At 33.2% G+C, this 19789-nt stretch overlaps 1 protein-coding gene across 6 annotated transcripts in view; it reads right to left on the reverse strand.

Moving 5' to 3' along the window:
• FXR1 (FMR1 autosomal homolog 1) overlaps window positions 1–19789 on the reverse strand; it is a 54487-nt gene that overhangs the window by 21743 nt on the left and 12955 nt on the right. For all 6 annotated transcript variants that reach the window (XM_033123752.1, XM_033123766.1, XM_033123761.1 and 3 more), the window contains exons 2-9: window positions 15527–15579; window positions 13992–14085; window positions 5319–5390; window positions 4758–4906; window positions 4435–4528; window positions 3888–4004; window positions 2605–2775; window positions 1085–1163 (exon numbers count right to left, since the gene is read on the reverse strand). In XM_033123752.1, the coding sequence (XP_032979643.1) occupies window positions 1085–1163; window positions 2605–2775; window positions 3888–4004; window positions 4435–4528; window positions 4758–4906; window positions 5319–5390; window positions 13992–14085; window positions 15527–15579 (829 nt within the window). The remainder of the gene's footprint in view (window positions 1–1084; window positions 1164–2604; window positions 2776–3887; window positions 4005–4434; window positions 4529–4757; window positions 4907–5318; window positions 5391–13991; window positions 14086–15526; window positions 15580–19789) is intronic.

Genomic DNA, 19789 nt, shown 5'->3' on the forward strand with positions numbered 1-19789 from the left:
TCGTGTTGTAGACTATTATGCCAGAGTATATATACTACTTTTATTGGCTAAAACTAACATTCTTTTTACAGTGCAAGTTTTTAAATTTTCTCCCACTGTTTTACAGAATTTGACAAATAGAACACCTATAGCAAAGAAATCGTTTTCTAAAGGCAGAACAGGCCTAAGTATATTCAAATGGAGCCCAAGCATCTCTAACTGTTTCAATAAGGTAAAAAACAAACTGATGAGATATAACAACAGTGACAAAAACTCATCTCCCACCTAATAAACTTCAATACTTTACGTTGATGCTATTTTTATATTAAACTTCTAGGGTAATTACTGAGTATTTAACGTGTGACAAAAGCTTTCCCATTTGTCTCAAATAGTATTTAAAAGGACAAACAGCACAAAGGCAGAGGATATTAATAACAAAGCTACTGAACAACTCATCCCAAGCTATAATGCTCATTTACAGCTTTAAACTCAAAATTTTTTGTCACAACTAATAACCCATGAGTACAATAGTTTTCGTTAATGATTTCAAAAACTTAATAGTGAAACCTGCTATATCATATTATCAATCACCACCCTCTTCTCCTGTCCATGACATTTTACCTTATTCCACACCTTTGCAAAAACCAATTATTATTTATTCAGGGTCTAATGTGTATAAAAGTTGTATTGCCCTTTGCTAGTTCATTAGTTCACTCTTACTTTCTCTTTTGCAGTAAAGAAAAAAAAATTATCACATCTTCTCAAAAAGTACAGATAATTTTAATAGGATTGTGACTAAAAAGACATTAAGTGAATAAGAATAGTTAAGAAAGAGCCCAAGGCATAAAACGGTTTAAGAAAAATTGTAATGACAGCTGTTATAAAAATCACAGCTATTAGGTCACCTCGTACAGAAAAAGACAGACATCTTTATTTTTTAACATGACAATAACGAGATACAAGTCACATACAATGTTATTACTGAAAAAATAGAAATAATTATCACTATCAAAATACTCCACATAAATAACATATCAGACAAGGCTAATTTTCAATTAAGTGACTATATGTAATTAAGTAACACTTAACATGTAGAAGTACCTACCAACAAGATTCCTAGGAACCTGAATAAAATCCTCCACAAATTCCAAGAAACTTCTAGCCTTTTTTACAGCATCAGCACTCTGCAGGAGGAAAGGGGAAAACAAACATGAGATAAAACCTAAAGAAACCTCACATTCCAAAACAAAAACACGAGAAAAATCTGTATTATTATGCTCTTGTACAGATTCTGCTCAGTTCACTAGTGACATTACAGGTCAAATAATTCATGAAGTACTTAAAAAAAAAAAAAGGCAATCATTAAAAGGTTAGGAATAAAGTCCAGTTAGAACCAAAACACATTAGACATCTCTAAGGTCCCAAAAGCTCCTGAGAAAATTAGCAAGAGAGCTTAACTTATGTCAGCCAAATTTTAACTGCGTCCTAAATACATTTGGTCCATTTTCCCATGTTGAATTTCTCCAGGTAAATATTAAAAACAAACTGTTCATATTGTCTATACTGTCTGCATTGTTTTTCTCCTTCTCAACAAATGATTCAAAAAGCTGTTTTCATAGAGATGCATTAGAAAAAAATGTACCTATTCATAAGATCATTAAAATTCATAATTTCTAATGGGTACAATTTTTAAGACTGAAAGATGGGAGAAAAGGGCTTTCTAAAGGAAATTCACAGGTCTCGATAAGTTAATTAACTTCCACTTTGAATGTTTGTTCTTTAATAACTAACCACAGACCAAGTGTATTGGTTGTGTGTGCTCATATGATATACCACATACAATAAAAATTTTAAGAACGTATTTAATTCTCATAAATTATAAGGTAAGCACTATTACGCATATTTCTCATTTTACCCTGAGGAAAATTATGCAGGGAGATTAACTTTCTCCAAGCCCACTTAACGTGGTAGACACAGAATTCCAATCCAGGAGGTATGGCCCAAAGCTTTTCATCTTAATTACTTTGTTATACTGCCTGCTTATAAAGCTTTCAGAAATAAGAAACAGGCCTCTAGTCAATTTACTTTATGACTCAAGCTTTTCATAAAAGCTATCTATGTATGAGAAGTCAAGACTTGAACTTATCACCCAAAAAAATCTCATCCATTTATTCGAATGTGGATCATCTCAATGAAAAGTTTGAATTATTTATTTTCCAGATTATCTTCCTGTCCACACAAATTTTACAATTAACAGTGACAGACATTATCTAAATTTAAGTTTTACCAAAGATGTTCTTTTATGCTATTTACAACTGCCAGTGCCTGACACACAGTAAATATGCAAAAAATATTTGATAAACTGTAATGCATATAAATTGAGTTAAATTCAGAAGTCATTGGTAAAGAAACTTCTGAAAATAGTACACATTATTCAGTAAATCTTTCACTGCCCCACATAATACCACCTTAAGTCCATATGCATATGTGTAACTAATTACTAGGCTGACTGATTTTAAAGTGTTTCACTTTAAACTTAAATTTCAAATAAATATAATCAAATAACAGTTAATGTTATAGCAAAGTTACCTAAATAGGTGGGGGACAAAAAAAAAAACGGCTTACCTCTCCATAGATTCTAAATGTTCCAGTATCTTCATCTAGCTCAATAGCAGTAACTCCAGGAACCTTCCTAGCTTGCTGTATGTTACTACCATGTGTTCCTATTGCCAGACCCATCAAATCTTCTCTTACAACAAATTCCTCATGAAAAGCTGCTGCAAGTTGTTTTGTGCACTAGTAAAAGAGGTAAATTAGAATTATAAAACTCAAAAAAGAAAATATTTTTTTGTATACCCATATTCATAGCATTATTTACAATAGTCAAGGAGGAGAAGAAACGCAAATATCCAGACTGGATAAACAAAATGTGATACATGCATACAATGAAGTTATTCAGCCTTAAAAAGAAAATTCTGACATATGCTACAACATGGATAAACAATGAAGACATTATGCTTACTGAAATAAGCCAGTCACAAAACAACTAATACTATATATGATTCCAATTATATGTGGTATCTAGAGTAGTCAAATGTATAGAACAGAAAGTAAAAGGGTGGCTGCCTAAGGCTGGGAGAAGGGGAAGCCATCATTTAGTAGTCATAGTTTAAGTTTTGCAAGGTAAAAACTCATTTGGGATCATATAATGAATGGAAGGGGAGAAAATAGTTTTATGAGTCTATTTAGTCACGATCACAGAAAACAGTAATTCTAACACAATTTTCTAGAATACTAATATAAGCAGTTCAACTCAGAGGATTTTGCATACCCCTGGTTTAGAACTTTAAAATTAGTAAGGGCATTCGCAAAGTTGTCCTAAATAATACCTCAATTTCTATAAGCCAGTGTATCGGTGCATGTGTGTTTAAGGGAGGGTGGGAGGAACTAATCTCTTAACAAGTGTGGCAGTGACAAAATGTCTCTAGGGACAGGATAGAAAAGCAATGTTAGGCTCTTTTTAAAAAACTACATGCTGTGTGTCCTCCTCGTCTCTTATGCAAAAGTTATGATAATCTATTTACTAATGGAAGTGTGTTGTGACTGACAGATGTCAAGGAAGTAAAAAAAAAAACAGGTTAAGAATAAAGAAGAATTAGCAATACAGTTCTACTGGATACCCCTAGTGAATTTCTAAGTTCTTTGGTACCTGTCATCTAAGTCCTAAAAAAGAACTCAAAAGGTATTTATGTCTGAGAAAAGTAATAGAAACAAACCAATTCTTCTAAGAAAATAAGGACATCACAAAACAGGTCTTACCTAATAGTCAAGTAGTTTGAGCCAGGGAACTTGAATATACTTATGAAACTGAGACATACAAAAAACCTTTTCTGAGTAAACCCACTTACTTCTAAATGCTTAGTGGCCTCTTCATTTCTGGACATAAGCATCAACTTCGTACGAATACTTCGCAAATGCATGTCACTTAAAATATTTACTCTCTTCACAGTTGCTTCACTGGCAGACTATAAAGAAACAAGTTAATCACTCAAAAACTTAATCATTTTTCAAGATAATACAAATGAGACCTTCACAATCTAAGTCTTCCTTGATTCTCACTGACTACACTTCTCATCTAACACACCTCCTACCCCAAGTAATCTTACTTCCCTTTCTGAATTCCTTTATGAAATTCTGCTGTTCACATTATGATTGGGGGGGGGGGGGGGGCAAAACCCCACACATTAAGAATTTTATGTTAAGAATGTCGAAATATTTTTCCTCCTTACTTCAGAAGAAAAAAATTAGCATTTTATAACTACAAAATTTTTTCTCCCAGTTATTAATAAATCCACTATTCACCAATACACCAAGTTAGCTTTTATTTTCTGAAATATTTAATTATAAAATCTGTGCAGTATCTATTATCTACCTTAAAATATGGAGTTATCTTACCAGTATCATTAGCTGTGTGGTTTCTGGATGGTAAAAAATTCTGCATGCTCCTACTGCCTTCTTAAAATCTTTATGTGCATTTTCATTAGCACACCTAGGGAAAAATTAATTCATGTTTAAGACCTAAATAATAGATTAATTAAATTAGAGGGCATTTATAATGCAAACTCGGTATTTCATTTTGACACCACCCATTAAAACTTTTATTAAAAAGATGTTCTATCCGAAGTTTTTGATAAGGTGTTTGGGGAAAAAAGATTTTTGCAGCACTGAAAAATCCTCTTAATTCACAAAGCAATTCAACAGTAAACAAAATTACTCACGCCTCTCTCAAATCTTCAGGGACATCCACTGTGCATTTAAAGAAGGTATTTTTTTTGACAGTTTTATTTTGATTGACAGGCCGAAGTCGTTCAAATGTGACTATTTCATTGTAAGTGGCATCACAAGCAGCATATTCAATGACATAAAACTAAAAGACATCAAAATACTTTAAAAATCCCATATGAACAAAAATAATGAGCTTTAAATGAAGTTCTAATTCCCTTGCTCAGCTTCAATAGCAGCGACATTCCCCCCCAACCGCCCCCTTTGTGGCACAACACTAAGCACCGCTTAGTTACATCAATCTGATTTGCCTAGATTATAGGTTCTTAGGAGCATGAATCCTTGATGGTCCTCACATGCTCAGAGCGCACCTCTGGTGTTTGCAAATTCAGAATACAAATGGAAATTAATGGTGTGATGAATTTTTGAAATGTGTGATCAACTATTTCTGAAGTAGACTTTAGAAACAAAACAGAACTGGAGTAACATTTACAGAAACCAAGAGTTGAGGTGTTTCCTTGGAAATTAGTCACAAACCAAGTGTTAATATCACTTACTTCTCCTTTCATCATTCGAACTTTAGCCAACCACCATCCACAAGGTTCTTGGTCATTTGCTCTTGAATATACCTGTAGAGAGAGAAAAAAAAAAAGCCCTCATCAATTCATCCCAAAAGATTTCAACATTGTAAATAATGATTTATTATAAATAACGAGCCCCATTAAACTCAAGAATCAAAAATGTTATTGTAATTGGTGTGTTAAAATGTAGTTTAATTAAGAGTTATGTAGGCTTAAATTTTACTACTGGAAAATAAAACAGGCTTTTTTGGGGGCAAATTGGCTCCTTGACAATTGAACTCAAATTCACGAAGCTTTACTAAGCATAAATATTATTTTAAAGAAATGCTTCTTACAAAGCAGTTTTTGTTACATAGTACAAAACATAGATCTTTCACTTTGTTAGCACTGTTCATTTCAAGCACTGTTTTGATGGTTCAAGTATCAGAAGGATAAGCTAGAACTTACTGGGAGTGTATTTTAAATCTGATATCTATAAGATGTTGAAATCAAGAATTGTTTTCAGAAAATGATAACCCCAATTTTAAAATTCCTTCGAGGATATGACCCTTAGATCCCTTGCTGAGGAACCTAGATCAAATGTGCTAGAAGTTTAGCTGAACAAAAAAAAAATTTACACATTTGTCCATCTAGCAGAGTACATATCTTAAAAAATTGTATCTATCTAAAAAAATTGTATATGCTCTGTATCTGTAATTATCAGGAAATTTTTAACATAATCCATTAGAAAAGTTTCTATTAGAGATAATTTATGACACAGCAGCTTTTTTCATGTATTTTCAACACAAGGGAAACGGTGGGGGGGGGGGGAAGGAGGCCTGAGCAGAAATGTCTAAGAAGTACCCACAAAAATCTAGGTTTTATGAACTAAGGTTGCCCGTACAGAGGTGGGCAGAGAAATCCACTAATACATGTTAACAGCCATCTGTGAGACAAATGCAAACTACTACTGATAGGCGAATAGTTTCGGAAAGCCTGAAGCTTCTATCAAAATGATCTCAGAGTGATCTTCGAAGTGGCAGGAATATCAAAACCGTTAAATATGAATAAGCCAAAGCCACATGATCAACTGTATTGTATACCATAATTTGAAAAAAAGGCATGAGGAAAAAAAAGATAGGCCTAATTGTATGAATTAGGCTACAGAGGACTCAATTTTAGCTTTTGCATTTTATAAGCAAATCTATTTCATGACTTTTATTCTTTCTTACAGATCTTCCAAAATAAAACAAGAAGTTTTACTTTTTTAAAAAACAATGTTAAAACTCACTTTATTTTGCAATTGGAATATGCATCCAGTGTGCCCTTTTATAAGGTTGAATCTAGTGATCTTATTTTTCCTATTATCTTGAAACACTTTGCTATTTCATCATCATTCATCAGTTATTCCCAATTATACTTTGAAAAAAAAAATGAAAACAAAAATCTAAAGAAAACAGAAGAATAATGATATCACCTGTAAGGACACAACAGTAAAATATATCATTACTACTGCATCATCCTCTAGTTTCTTTACTGCATAGTGTTTCAAGAAAATAAAAGACTGGAAACACCATTCTTGTAGTCTGCTTTTAGCTATTGTTGAATAGTTAAGAATTTCAGAATTTTTATGTTCCACCCAAAATTGAAAAGAGAAGAAAATTTACAGAGGAAGGACTTTCATGATTATTAGAGGAATCGACTGATACAAAGAGACAGACAACATCATTCTAGATTCTAATGATCAATGTGAAATTATAAGTGGAATCTCAGACTATGAAGTCTTCAGATGATGACATCCTAGATGAATAGCCCAAACAATATACTTCTAAGGAGAAAAAGGAAATTTAGTATTCCCACCCAGTTAATCATTCAACTGGGACTTCATTATACAATATGCTGCAACAAGACTCTGGACCATTCTGTTTTTCTAAAAAGACACATTAACAGCATTCTTTCATCTTTTATGTCTGCACACCAAAATGTACTTGATACAGTTCCTAAGTGGCCAAATGCCAAAAGCAGCTGTGTATACAAAAATTACTAGAAAGAAACAGATGAAGAAGAAATGCAAAAAATTCAATGGATTAGTCAATTCAATTGGTTAAATATGGAAATGGTGTAATTATAGCACCAAGATGACTATACTTTGTTCAGTAAAATTAGACGCCACCAAAAGTTCCAAATATTCTTAAAGTAGTACACTCTGATAATTCAAGTGTAAAATGAACCAGAAGAAATGATAAACTAGAACTTATTAGAGATGTATTTTAAATTTGATTATCAGTATTTATAAGATAGGTATGGTTGGGGTTGTTGCATTGATAGCAGAGGAACAGTAAGTAACATTTAAAGAACTTGACTCATTTTAGGTATATGTATTATCAAAACCAGGAAAATATGTAATAAAAAATTGTATGTACTATGTTTAAATGCTTATTAAGATATCTAAGAATGTTGACCATCACTATTATTTCTACTTCCATAAAATTATATGTAAAATGACTTAAAAAAATTTTAAAAAACAGTAAATGTGGTTTATTGGGCCCAAATGATAAATGATGATGACTATTTTCCCTATTATAATGAGGATTAAGAAAAACAAGAAGGAAACCCTAAGTATAAGGAGTTCTTTCTTGTCGATTACAAGCACTACCTCAGAAAGGCAGTTCAGCTCCACTGGAGGATCTCTCGGTGATTTATTTTTAGTGGAAGGGTGCCTCAAGCTTAAACGCTGAAAAAGACTGGTTTTAAAACTACCTAAATCCCTTTTTTCTTATTCTATTTTCACCAAAGTACAACCTTCTAAGAATCTGGCTTCCTATGTAAGCTTACCTTTAGAGAGACAGAGAGAGAGAGAACCATGTTGGACTACCCTGAGGCTTTATTTCTCATTGAACACTGAAATGCTGGATCCCATTTTATACCTACATCCATCTCTGTAAACTTCATCAGTAACTTTACGTCTGGAAGACAAAGCCACTCATAAAGCCAACTACGAATGTGGCTCCCCTTGAGTGAGTGTTGTGGGTCAAATCACATCCTTTATAAAATGGACAGTGCACCTCATACAATAAAATCAGTTTAATAACCCAGAATTAAAACTGTACCCTAGTATACTGTGTTCCAAATGTTGATTACTGAATTTGTTTATGACTATTGTCATTGGAATAAGAGCATCTAATAAAAATTCCCTTTCTTCAGATTTCACTTAAATCTCTAAACTATTACAAAGAGCAATTCACATTCTAAATCAATGGCTTTCATTGCTATGTAAGATTCCAAGTTTCTTCAAATCCAAGAAAGAGCTTTAAAAAGCAGGAGACTAAGAAGTGCCCAAGGGAGACCTAAAAACACAACAGTACTCAGACTGACGGTTACAGTTTCATGGAGTGAAGGACGGAATATGAAGAATCAAATTCCAAAAGCCTATTTAAGGATTCTTTCCATCAAATAACTCCAAATCAAACTTTATTACAAAACGGTCTTCAAAATCCAGCACATGACCAAATTGTGACTTAAATGGAATTCCAGTCTGGATCATAATGTTACCGACTTCTCATTCAAGTTAATAATAATGTTCAACTATGCATTTCAAAGTCACAATCAAATAGATAATAATAAACACCACAGATAGACATTTTTACCAGTTTTCACCAAACTATAAAGAAAATTTCTAAATAATGTTAACCACTAAACTGAATACTTAATCATTATGACCTACTTTACAACAACATGGGATACATTTATTGAATACCGTTCCCCTGTATCCACCATTTCATCTCATTACAATCTATGAATAGAAAATGTACATTAAGGAAGGTTAACATCTAGAACATAGTAATATAATTTATCTACCTATACAATATTATTATCTCATTCATACTTGTGGCTGATACTCTAAAAAAATGGGTTTCATAAGTCTTAAAAACTATCCACTTTCCAAAAGAGAAAGATAAAAATAGAGTATGTTCACCTCTTTATTTAGCGTATGAGCTTTTCCTAAGACTAAGACTAATAACGAACTTGGTATTATGAGAAAGACTATCTAGACAGCTGAAACTTTCAGACTGGTAACAAGAATCAAACGGAAACATTTTTAAGGTGTATGTAAAAGTTTATGTATAGTGTATCTTTTGTATAAACAAAATGCTGGGAAAAAAATAAGGTAAGAGTGTCCTATCTCAAATTATTCTTGTCTCCTTTATCTAATTTCTCTTAAGGCACCTATTCTAATATTATAGTTAAAACATAAAGATGCATAACCATAATGTCTGACAATCTGCCATGAAAGATGAAAGAAAAGGCTTATGTCACAAGAACCAGAACTTGCCAATTCTTATCTCAACCAAAAAACTTCACAATTCAAAAAAAAAATTTTATTTTCATTATCAAATGTTAAACCGAAGAAGAAAACCTTGAAAACCATGTAAAATTATATATTGGCTTGAGATGTGAAGCTTCCTATGTAACATGTGTCTGTGTGTGTATAACTTGTTGAACAAGGCCAGTACCTATAATAAAAAACAAGGTACACGTCATGTGAAATCACTGGGGGAAAAGTTTTCTACTGCCCTTTCAATATCCCAGAACATCATGTTATATAACCAGCTCAAGAAAAGCTAAAGAACTCTTGATTTTCCCATTTCCTCCAACTGGATAAGCTGAGCATTATTTCAGCAATCTTTAGTTAGCAAAATCAACCATAAAGCAAATACTTGTTGAAATAAATTAATTATATTAAATGGTATAAAGATTTTAAAATATATGCCATCACTTTTTAAAAAGTCAAATAAAAAGACACTAAGTTTAAAAACAGAACTTTACATTTTAGACCTTTCAAAACCAGCTTTCTATTATAATCATAGTGTCTTCTTGAGGCCATTACTGGACTATGACATTAATTACTAGACCATGACATTAATTTATGTTCTATAACTCATAAATTGGCAGGAAGGCGAACCTCAAGTAGCCATATTTTTAAAGTAATAAAATTTCAGTGTAAACCATATGAAATCATCAATATTCAACCATTCCTGTACTATATGGAAATTTCATATGGCTGTACTTTAAATAAATTCCTGAAGAGCTCAATGGAAGGCTCACCCCTGGATCATTTTTTTGTTCTAAATTTACTAATTGCCAAATCAAAGTCACCTTTCCCTTCTTCGAAGAGGAGGGGTTCCCAGAGGGGCAAAAGAACAAGAGTCGTGAGTCTGGCACAAAACTGACAACAACTTATAAATATAGCGTGATATGTTAACGAGTAACTTGTAGGACAAAAACTGAAACTGGTCATCAGTTTCCCAACCTTCTGGCTATATGACCTCAGAATGGTTAGTGAAGTATTCAGAGTTTAGAACAGGACCTCAAGAGATTATGTTAAACTGAGATAACCTGTTTAAAGAGCCAGTTAGTTGTATATTTATACATGTTACTGCTATGCAAGTTTCAGCTGTAATTACTGCTATTATACAATATTTATGACTAGGAAAAAGGAAACAGTGGCCAAAAAATTATCAAGTTAGATTAAAAAACTAAGTACCCCCTTAAAAAAAGGTGCCAAGTCTGTAGAAATACTAAAATGAATATTTTGAAGACAACACAGAAAAAAATAGCAGATCTTAATGAGTGAAAGTATAACTTGTTAATGGCAAAAGTCACTGAACAGTTTTTTTTTTAAATTGCCTGGAAGAAAACACAATATATAACATAAAAACTTATCCGTAAAAAGCAAAGATTTTCTACATCAAAAAACTATATGGACAAACAATAAAAACAGACAATTCACAAAACAAGACTAACAGCCAATAAACTAATTTAAAGGTCGCTCTGCATCACTAGTGATGATCAAGGAAATGAAGATTCCGAAGACATCAGCTTCCTTCTTTCAGTTTTATAAAATTTTGGATTAGTAATAACCCAAACAATCAATGAGAAAACAAATACTTTCATGTGTTAGCAAAATTATGAAGTAGTAATCCAAACAACATGTTTAGAGGACAAAAATGATACATTTTGTTACTACCAAAATTTTAAACATACATGCTATCTGATTCAGCAATTGAACCACTTAGATCTGTCATCAGAAGATGATTTATATAAAATTCCATTAATTCTGTTTTTTAACATTTGTCAATAACTTCACAATCTTCTAATTATGATACATCTGTATTAAGGAGTACTATGGGGTGTTTAGAAAAAATGAGGTAATCTGTATGCTCAGACATGAAACTGTCTATTATGTTCATTAACTGAAAACAAAAATCACAAATATATAACGTATTAAGAAAAAATATGAAGAGACACTCAACTCTGGTAAATAAGATTTAACTTGTGTGGACAACAATCACACCTACACACTTACACTAAAAGAGGTTCACTTTTTATTTTATGTAATTCTGTATCATTTCATATTTCACACTAAACAATGCTTAGAGTTTAAAGGGGGAGGGCTTTCAAAAAGGTATTAAGTTCGAAATATAAAGCCTAACAACCATAATTTCTAAACATTTCAGGTCATCTGTAGATTCCTAACTACTGGTAGCCAAAAAAACCTGTTAATTCCATGGGTAGCAAGAGTAATTTTCAGCTTTTTCTTTATGTGTATTTTCAAATTTTTTAAAAGAAAAAAAAAATCTTAATTTCAGATGATTCTCACAACTGTAAGGAGCAAATTTCACCAAGACTGAACCATAAAACTGTAATCATCAATTGCCAAATGAGTCACAAAAATGGTCTTTCCTTGAAACTGGGGAAGACTTTCCTTGACTGAGACTGGAGTCCAACACCCTCAGCACTTAAAGAAGTTTTTCCTTTAATCTGAGCCTTCACACTACCAGTAAGTGTCTGAACCACAATTTAAAAAATACAAAAAGTACTACTCTCAGAATTTACCATCACGTATTTCTAATTCTAGAACATTTCCAAAACTAAGTCATTCCTTGTTTGACCTGAGTCATCACCAGAATTCAGGAAGAAAAAAAACCTCTAAATAAATTTTGAAAATTGAAAACAAATCAAACTCTTTCATCCATCTTCAAAGAAAGATACTGATTAGAAAAGGATAAAATAGTGAGAAAAATATTTGCACTGGAGTCAAAAGTCCAAGTGAACACAGTACAGTAATCAGCAGCATCACTGTCTCAAGTCATAGCACCCACCACCAATTACCCCTACTTCACACTTAATTTTCAAGTCACTTTGCAACTTTGTTTCCCCCATGTCTTCCCATACCATCTAAGACATTTCCCTGAAGGCCACAAACACACACCACATGTAGACTACAGTTACAGGTCTCCTTACATAAAAGTTCTTAGTACCCACTTTTGGTCAAATCAACTACAAAAGAAAAGAGTGAGTAAAGTGAAGGCTGTAAAATTAGGGAGTGGGCTCGTGGTGTCCTGACACAATTAAGTTATAATATGCTTTGATTTAGCAAAAATGAAAGACTGGACAGTACACTTAAGAGCAAGCAATTAAAATCTAGGTAGAATTTTAAAATGGAAATTCAGGTTGTCAGGGGTTAAAAAACTAAACCACAATTCTTTGGTTTCCTAGCATATTATCTACAATTAATGTGAACTCCAAGAAAATTTACCATAAGAAAAACATACGAACAAAAGTAGGTTAACTAAATGAGTTCATTTCCGAAGTGCTCAGAAGTGTCTGGCACACATGCACTGTTAGATGTTTAGAAACACCTTCAGATAGCTATTTCATCAGTAAAGGTTCTCCTATGCCCCAGTTCCCCGACCCCACCGTATATAAACTGGGTACAAATGAGATTTGAAAACCAGTCTCCTTTAATACTATCAAGCCAACTCCTTGTGAGAAACATATTTAGCCTATTTGAGAACCTGGGAGGAGTTGTATTAATTTCTTGAAAATCCAATTTTCTATCTCCAACAAAATCATTACACCCCTATTTAACAATTGTCAAGTTTCTTCTCACAGAACAGCAGGCATATTAACCCACAATATTAACATACTGAAGTCAAACATTCAAGATCTACTGGGTGTAAAAAAGATACAAAGAAGCAGTACAATATGATCTCATTCTTATTTTTTAAAAAGAGAGAAAGGAGAGCCTGGGAATGATATGTAGCCTGTGAACAGTGGTTTTTAATCTCTGGGCAGTGATTTTTTTTTTCATTTTATTTTTCTGTATTTTAAAAAATTTCCAGATATTTCTAGAATATTCAACAAGGCAGTATACTAATTACAATATTTCAAAGTACATGTAAACTGTATTAATGTTCTATATCTATAATAAAGGATGACTATTTTATAAAGATACTGAGGAAAAAGCACAAGATAAATGTTAAAGTAATTAGCAAAAAGAAGGAAAACAGAGACCAACATCATACAATTCTGTGCCAGAATCTGTGCAAAGCAATTCAAATGCCTTCCATCCTTAACTCTCATATTATTTCATTTTCATTTTAGTGAAAAAGAAACTTGACCAACCAAAGCTAAAAATGGTAGAGCTGAGAGACAGGAATCCCAGTTCTGACTCCAAAACTCAAGCATTGCTACATTACACACCAATTACCAACATAGAGAGAAAATGAATTTGATTTATTCTCCATCAGCTAAATAGATTTTCCTACAAGAATATTTTTAAAAAAAAAAATACGAACACAAGAAAATAAACTTATAAATACATACCTCTACTTCATCTCCTTCACTAATTTCTTTTTTTATATCAGGTGGTGGTGGTAATCTAACTTCATTAAATGGAACCTGACGTTCTGGTTGCCAACTGAAGAATTAGAAAATAAATTAACAATTTAGTAATACATTATTCTAATAGCCCATAATATGAAAGCTAGTATATAGTTTATGTTAGTGCTGTATATTTTTCAAATGAATCATTTTTCCCTAAAGAAAAACCACTTTCATATTATATGTTTTTCCAACTAATTAGTTTGTTGAGGTAGAACAGATTTTGCATGACTTTTGATGAAGCTTATAAATAACTAACATCATTAAAAATAATTACATATTACCTGCCAAATTACTCATCCTAAGGGAACAGTACATACATTCTGCAAATGAAATAGGCTACATTCATAGTAATGACGTAGATACAATACCCCATCTACACCGCTGCCAAATTAACAGCAATGGGATCAACTTATTTCAAACACATTTACAACTATGTGACCCATTAAAGCAACATAATTTCAGAGATTATAAAACAATATAAACTGCTTAATTCCTTTTTAGTGCGCTTATTCACAGAAATACAGAAAATTACTCTATTATTTTGAATAGTTGAATTACAAGATTCAATTTTCTCACATAGAATTTATCTTTTTCTACAATGAACATATACATGATGAAAACCTATAAAAAAAGCTTACTTTTAATTTTTGAGGCAAATATGTTTCAAAACTACTGATTTAGCTATTGCTTAATTGACATTTTGTGTGTTGTATAAGCTGCTTTGATGAATAATTTCAAGTTCTAACAGGTCATTCATATGCCAGGGAGGTATACCAGCACATCTATCTGCCAATAGGGCGGTAAAACAGTAGAAGACAAGTAAAAAGAGTTTTGAGTGCTTTCTTTCCACCATTATTGTCTAAATGGCAGCTATCAGAGACAGAAATCATCACACTTGTTTCTACAAAAAACAGCTGTTGGGCAGATACCTTTTCAGGCAGTTCCTGAAGCAGCTTAAAAGCGTAAGTTGAACTTACACTTTCCTTTTCTGATGGTTCAGTTATACAGCAGTGCTCCTTTATAACCCTTCCTAACCAAGCCCAGCATACTACCATTCACATTTTTAGATCACCTAGCCCTTACAGTATTTATACAATTGATATTATTCCTTGTTAATGTCAAGCAAATAAAAGTGGCCTGTTACTTATTTATTCTGACTACCAGCAGCACGTGGAAGGCCTGCTACATCATTTAAACATTTTGCATTTTTAAGAATTAAGCATATTATAATCCCATTTGTGCCATCTATTTTTACAAAAATTACTTACTGATTCATATTCATGTGCTTTAGCAAACAAAAGGGTCATGAAAAAGGTTACAAATAAAATGTGGGAAGAAAAACGGGAAGAGTTATCAAAACGAGAATTATCTGAACTCACAAGATAGTCAAACCATCAAAGACCCCACCCAAAAGCAAACAGTTTGGGACTACCCATCTTTAAAATTAAGATCTCTATCAATAAAAAATAATTTACTTGTTCTCGAAAACAACTGTGAGGGAGTCTTCATGAACATCTTTGATAAAGCCCTGAAAAAAACAAGAACATAATTAAAAACATATCAATATTCAATTAAACGTTAACTCTAAAAGGCGATATTAAAGATACAAAGACAATAACGGGGTACGGAAAAGAACACAGAGCTTGGAATTAGACAAATATAGGTTTGATTTCCATCTCCATCATTTGTAAAATGTATGACCTTGGAAGTTACTTAAACTCTCTGAACCTTAGTTTTCACATAAAACCATAACCTCAGTTTCACACACCTACCTTGGAATTAGGAAAAAGAAATCTCACGCCTGAAACCTCATAGGTATTAGTCAATACTCAACTGAGACAGTATTTGTACTGTGACTAATAGTTCAGGCTCTAGGGTTGGGATGCCAGGATTCACATCCTAGGCTCTTATCACTTACATATTCTTGAACATAGAGCTTTAAGAACCTAACGATTCATTACAGTATCATATCCCATGAAATTATGAGAAATAATTAATGTTTACCACAGTAATTGTCATGAAGATAGGACTCAAATTTATCACAAATATTAGTTATAAGTATTAAATTATAACCCATCTTTAATAAAAGGCATGACTACATTTTGAACGCTAACCCTGCCATTATCTTCTTTTTCCTACAACTTCTCTTCCTCCTTTGTTTAAAAAAAAAAAAAACAACATCGGACTATACTGAGTACACTGCCTCAAAACCATTTTGGAACAAATACAGATTCTCAATAAAAAAATCAGTAGTCATTTTCTAGCCTTGAAATTAATTTTGAAATTAGTGTTTTTACTTTGTCTTCATTTGACTGATGCAGCTAAAAGAACCGTTAAGACAAGACATATTAAAGAAAGAGCAAAGGACTTGGGTGCAGAACAGCTCCACCACTAAGTAACCATGTGAAGCAGTCCTTGGCACTTGTACGATTACAACTGACATTAAATGACACTTTATTTTCTGTCAATCAGAACTGCAAAGTTCTCAACCTTAGTCAAATGCTTTCACGCACACTTTCAAACACTAGGCACTTAGTAAATACTTTTCTAAAACATCTTATCATACTTGACTCCACAATGTGCACTATAAACTAGCTGAGTGAGCACACACATTTGCAGTACCTGGTTAAAACATGGCAGAAAAATGAACGTACCTATTTACCTCATCTCTCCCAGAAGTCCATTAAATAGTAAAAGGGATTTTAAGGCATAAACCCACAAGAAAAAAATAAAGAGAAAACTGCAAAAAAAAACCTTGAGAAATTTCCAAAGCAAATAGAAGAATAACTAAAAGAACAAACCATAAAACAAAACAAATCCAAAGCAACAACTAATTATGCCTTAGACATTATTCTAAACCAGGGGTGCGCGAACTTTTTTCAACGTTTTTTACCAAGGGCCGTATGCGGTAAAATACACAAATAGCTGGGCCACTCACTCGAGGTGAAGTACGTATTTGTATTGCCTTACCTGGTTTTTTTAAGTAAACTAAATATATTTTTGTAATTTGCTGTGGCCCAATTAAAAACGGATTGCGGGCCGCAGTTGGCCCACGGGCCGCAGTTTGGACACCCCTGTTCTAAGCAAATCAGCAAACCAAAAACTGTGAAACAAAATGGCACTGGAAAAACCTTAAAGCAAGACCAGCATTATAACCCAGAAAATCTTTGTAACATGGAGAGGACAGAATAACAGATGGGGCTAGAAATAAAATCACTTTATTTTCTTTAGGACATTTCAATGCAAATATCCTCATGTGAGACCTAAAAATCAGTACAGCGGGTCCTCGAAAAATGTCATTTCACTGTAACATTGATGGGGGGGAGGGAGGATCAATTCCCACTCAGGGTTACTCCTGTGTGGATTTGTGCGTTCTCCCCATGTCTGCATGGGTTTCCTCCTACATCCCAAAGATGTGCACGGGAGGTGAAGAGGCAGGTCTCAATTGTCCCTGTCTGAGTGATTGTGGGTGACTGTGCCCTACAATGGAAGGGCTTCCTGTCCAGGGCTGGTTTCCATCTTGCATCCTGAACTGCAAGGATGGGTTCCAGCCCTCCATGACACTGAAATGGAAGAAGCGGGTTAGAAAATAATTCTATCACTTGTTTTTATTAATCTTTCTTAAATGTCTGTATAGCTAACATTTCAATGTTTAATATTAGAAGTGTTTGGGGTCTTTATTTAGAAGTTTGGTGACATTTTTGTGATAAAAAATATGCTTCAGGAACTTAACTCTTGTTTATATACCAATTAGCATATGGTAAATAAAATTGGTTTAGTTGTAGGTTGCTTTGCTTAGTTGCAGTTTCCAAGAACCTATCGATGACACTGAGGACATACTGTACTTTCAAAAGTTCTATAGTAGCTCCTGTCTTGCAACTCTAGAGACTTTTTTTACTCTACATTCTCCTCCCAAACCTAAAAATTAAAAGCTGCAATTCCAGTTCAAGCTCTGATTATATGACCATGCTATAATAATGACCTCCTGGTCAATTTCGCTATTTCTAGTAGTTCATCCACACATCCACTTTCAGCAGTCATTTTTGGTCAGCACTTCCAGTTATGTTACCAGCATATCTATTTTTATTATACCCTCGCCATTTCTAAGAAACATGTCAGAAACTGAATTTTCAAGTTCATGAATATTAGAGTAAAACACACCTTGCCACCAGAGGTTAGTCATACTTTCAACTTTCACTAGTCCTTCACAACTTTGAGAGTTTGGAATGTTTCGTTTGCTAATCCTTATCATTTCTGTATAATTTATAAGGTGGATTAGTTCAAATCAGAGCTCCAAGTCACTGGGAAATTCTACTCTCCATATAATGAAAACCTACCCCATCCCCACTTTACTTCCACCACATCAGCATCGGCTTTATTTGGGTGCATTTTTCACAAACTTTAAGGAAAAATACAGCTCTGGACCCCGACTTATTGCTAATATCCTTCAGGCATAAGATGAAATGGATTAAGGATGGGTCCTTAAAGTGCATTTGGGCTATAGTGAACAATTAGAAAATATGTTTCAACCTCCAAACCATAGATTCTAAGAATAAGGTACTTCTGGTGACCAGGACTCTAGTAAATTGTGTCCATTTGATGCAGGACTCAAGTCAATACTCTCCATGTTATCAGAATGATGGGTCCCTTTATGCTCAAGAGACCCAAAATGTCAGGGTTGGATCATTACCAAAATCTGTGAGTCAGATAACTATGGCTACAAATAACCATGGCCATATTTGTCTGAAACGGTATAGGTGGGGCTTTATAACTTCAAGTCTCCATAACTTTGTCCTCCTGGTATTAATCCAACCTTTGGGGATGTTATCGCTCTCCTTATTCACATTCATCTGGCCCAGAAACCATATTTCTCATAACAAAGCTTTTCACATTTCTTTTTCTTTTTCGCGTACATATGCAAATGTGGAAGATTCTAAGGCATCTTTATAAAATGGTTTCTTAATGCACTCACACAGTCAAAAATATGTACTTGAAACTCTTAACTTAAAAATAATCATCAGTAACAAGACAGTGTAATACATCTGAACTGTGATCAAAGTATCTTAGAAAGTTCTGCTGGACAAAATAACAGCATCACAGGGTAAAAAATCCAGGAATGCCATAAATTATGTGTAAAGTGGGGAATGAAGGGAATAGCAGGAATCCTAAATAGCGAAAGCACTATTTTAAGAATTGATTTTTCAAAAGCCTAACGTAGCCTACAACAAAAATTTTTAAAAACTCAAAGATTCAATAATCAATTAAGCTTCCTGGACAAAAACTGTAAGCAGCTGAAAAATAAAACAGACGAAATTATTCTACTATCCACAGCATTCAAAAAATAAAACCCTAGAAATGCCCTCAACAACCACCACAAAAATATGCAGAACCTATGTGCAGAAATCTTGGAAACTTGGCTAATGAATGTAATATTTAGAAAAATGCAAACCACTTCACATTCTTAGATAGAGGCACTTGATATTATAAATGGAATCCCTAAATGGGATCCCACTAAAATACTAAGGGAGTCTATGATTCTGTTGGGGGGACGGGGTTACTTTTAATAAAATTATACTAACGTCTATCTTAAAAATATACAAGCAAGCATTCAAAAAGGAACCCTTTAAATGGAGTAGGGGATAACAAGAATACACTCCCTACCCAAATATTAAAGCTTATTTTAAAGCTACATTAACCGAGACAAAAAAAAACATTTAAAGGGAACAGACACAGATCCC

Source organism: Rhinolophus ferrumequinum, chromosome 2 (assembly GCF_004115265.2).
Source record: "Rhinolophus ferrumequinum isolate MPI-CBG mRhiFer1 chromosome 2, mRhiFer1_v1.p, whole genome shotgun sequence".
In the NCBI taxonomy this organism is placed as follows: Eukaryota; Metazoa; Chordata; class Mammalia; order Chiroptera; family Rhinolophidae; genus Rhinolophus; species Rhinolophus ferrumequinum.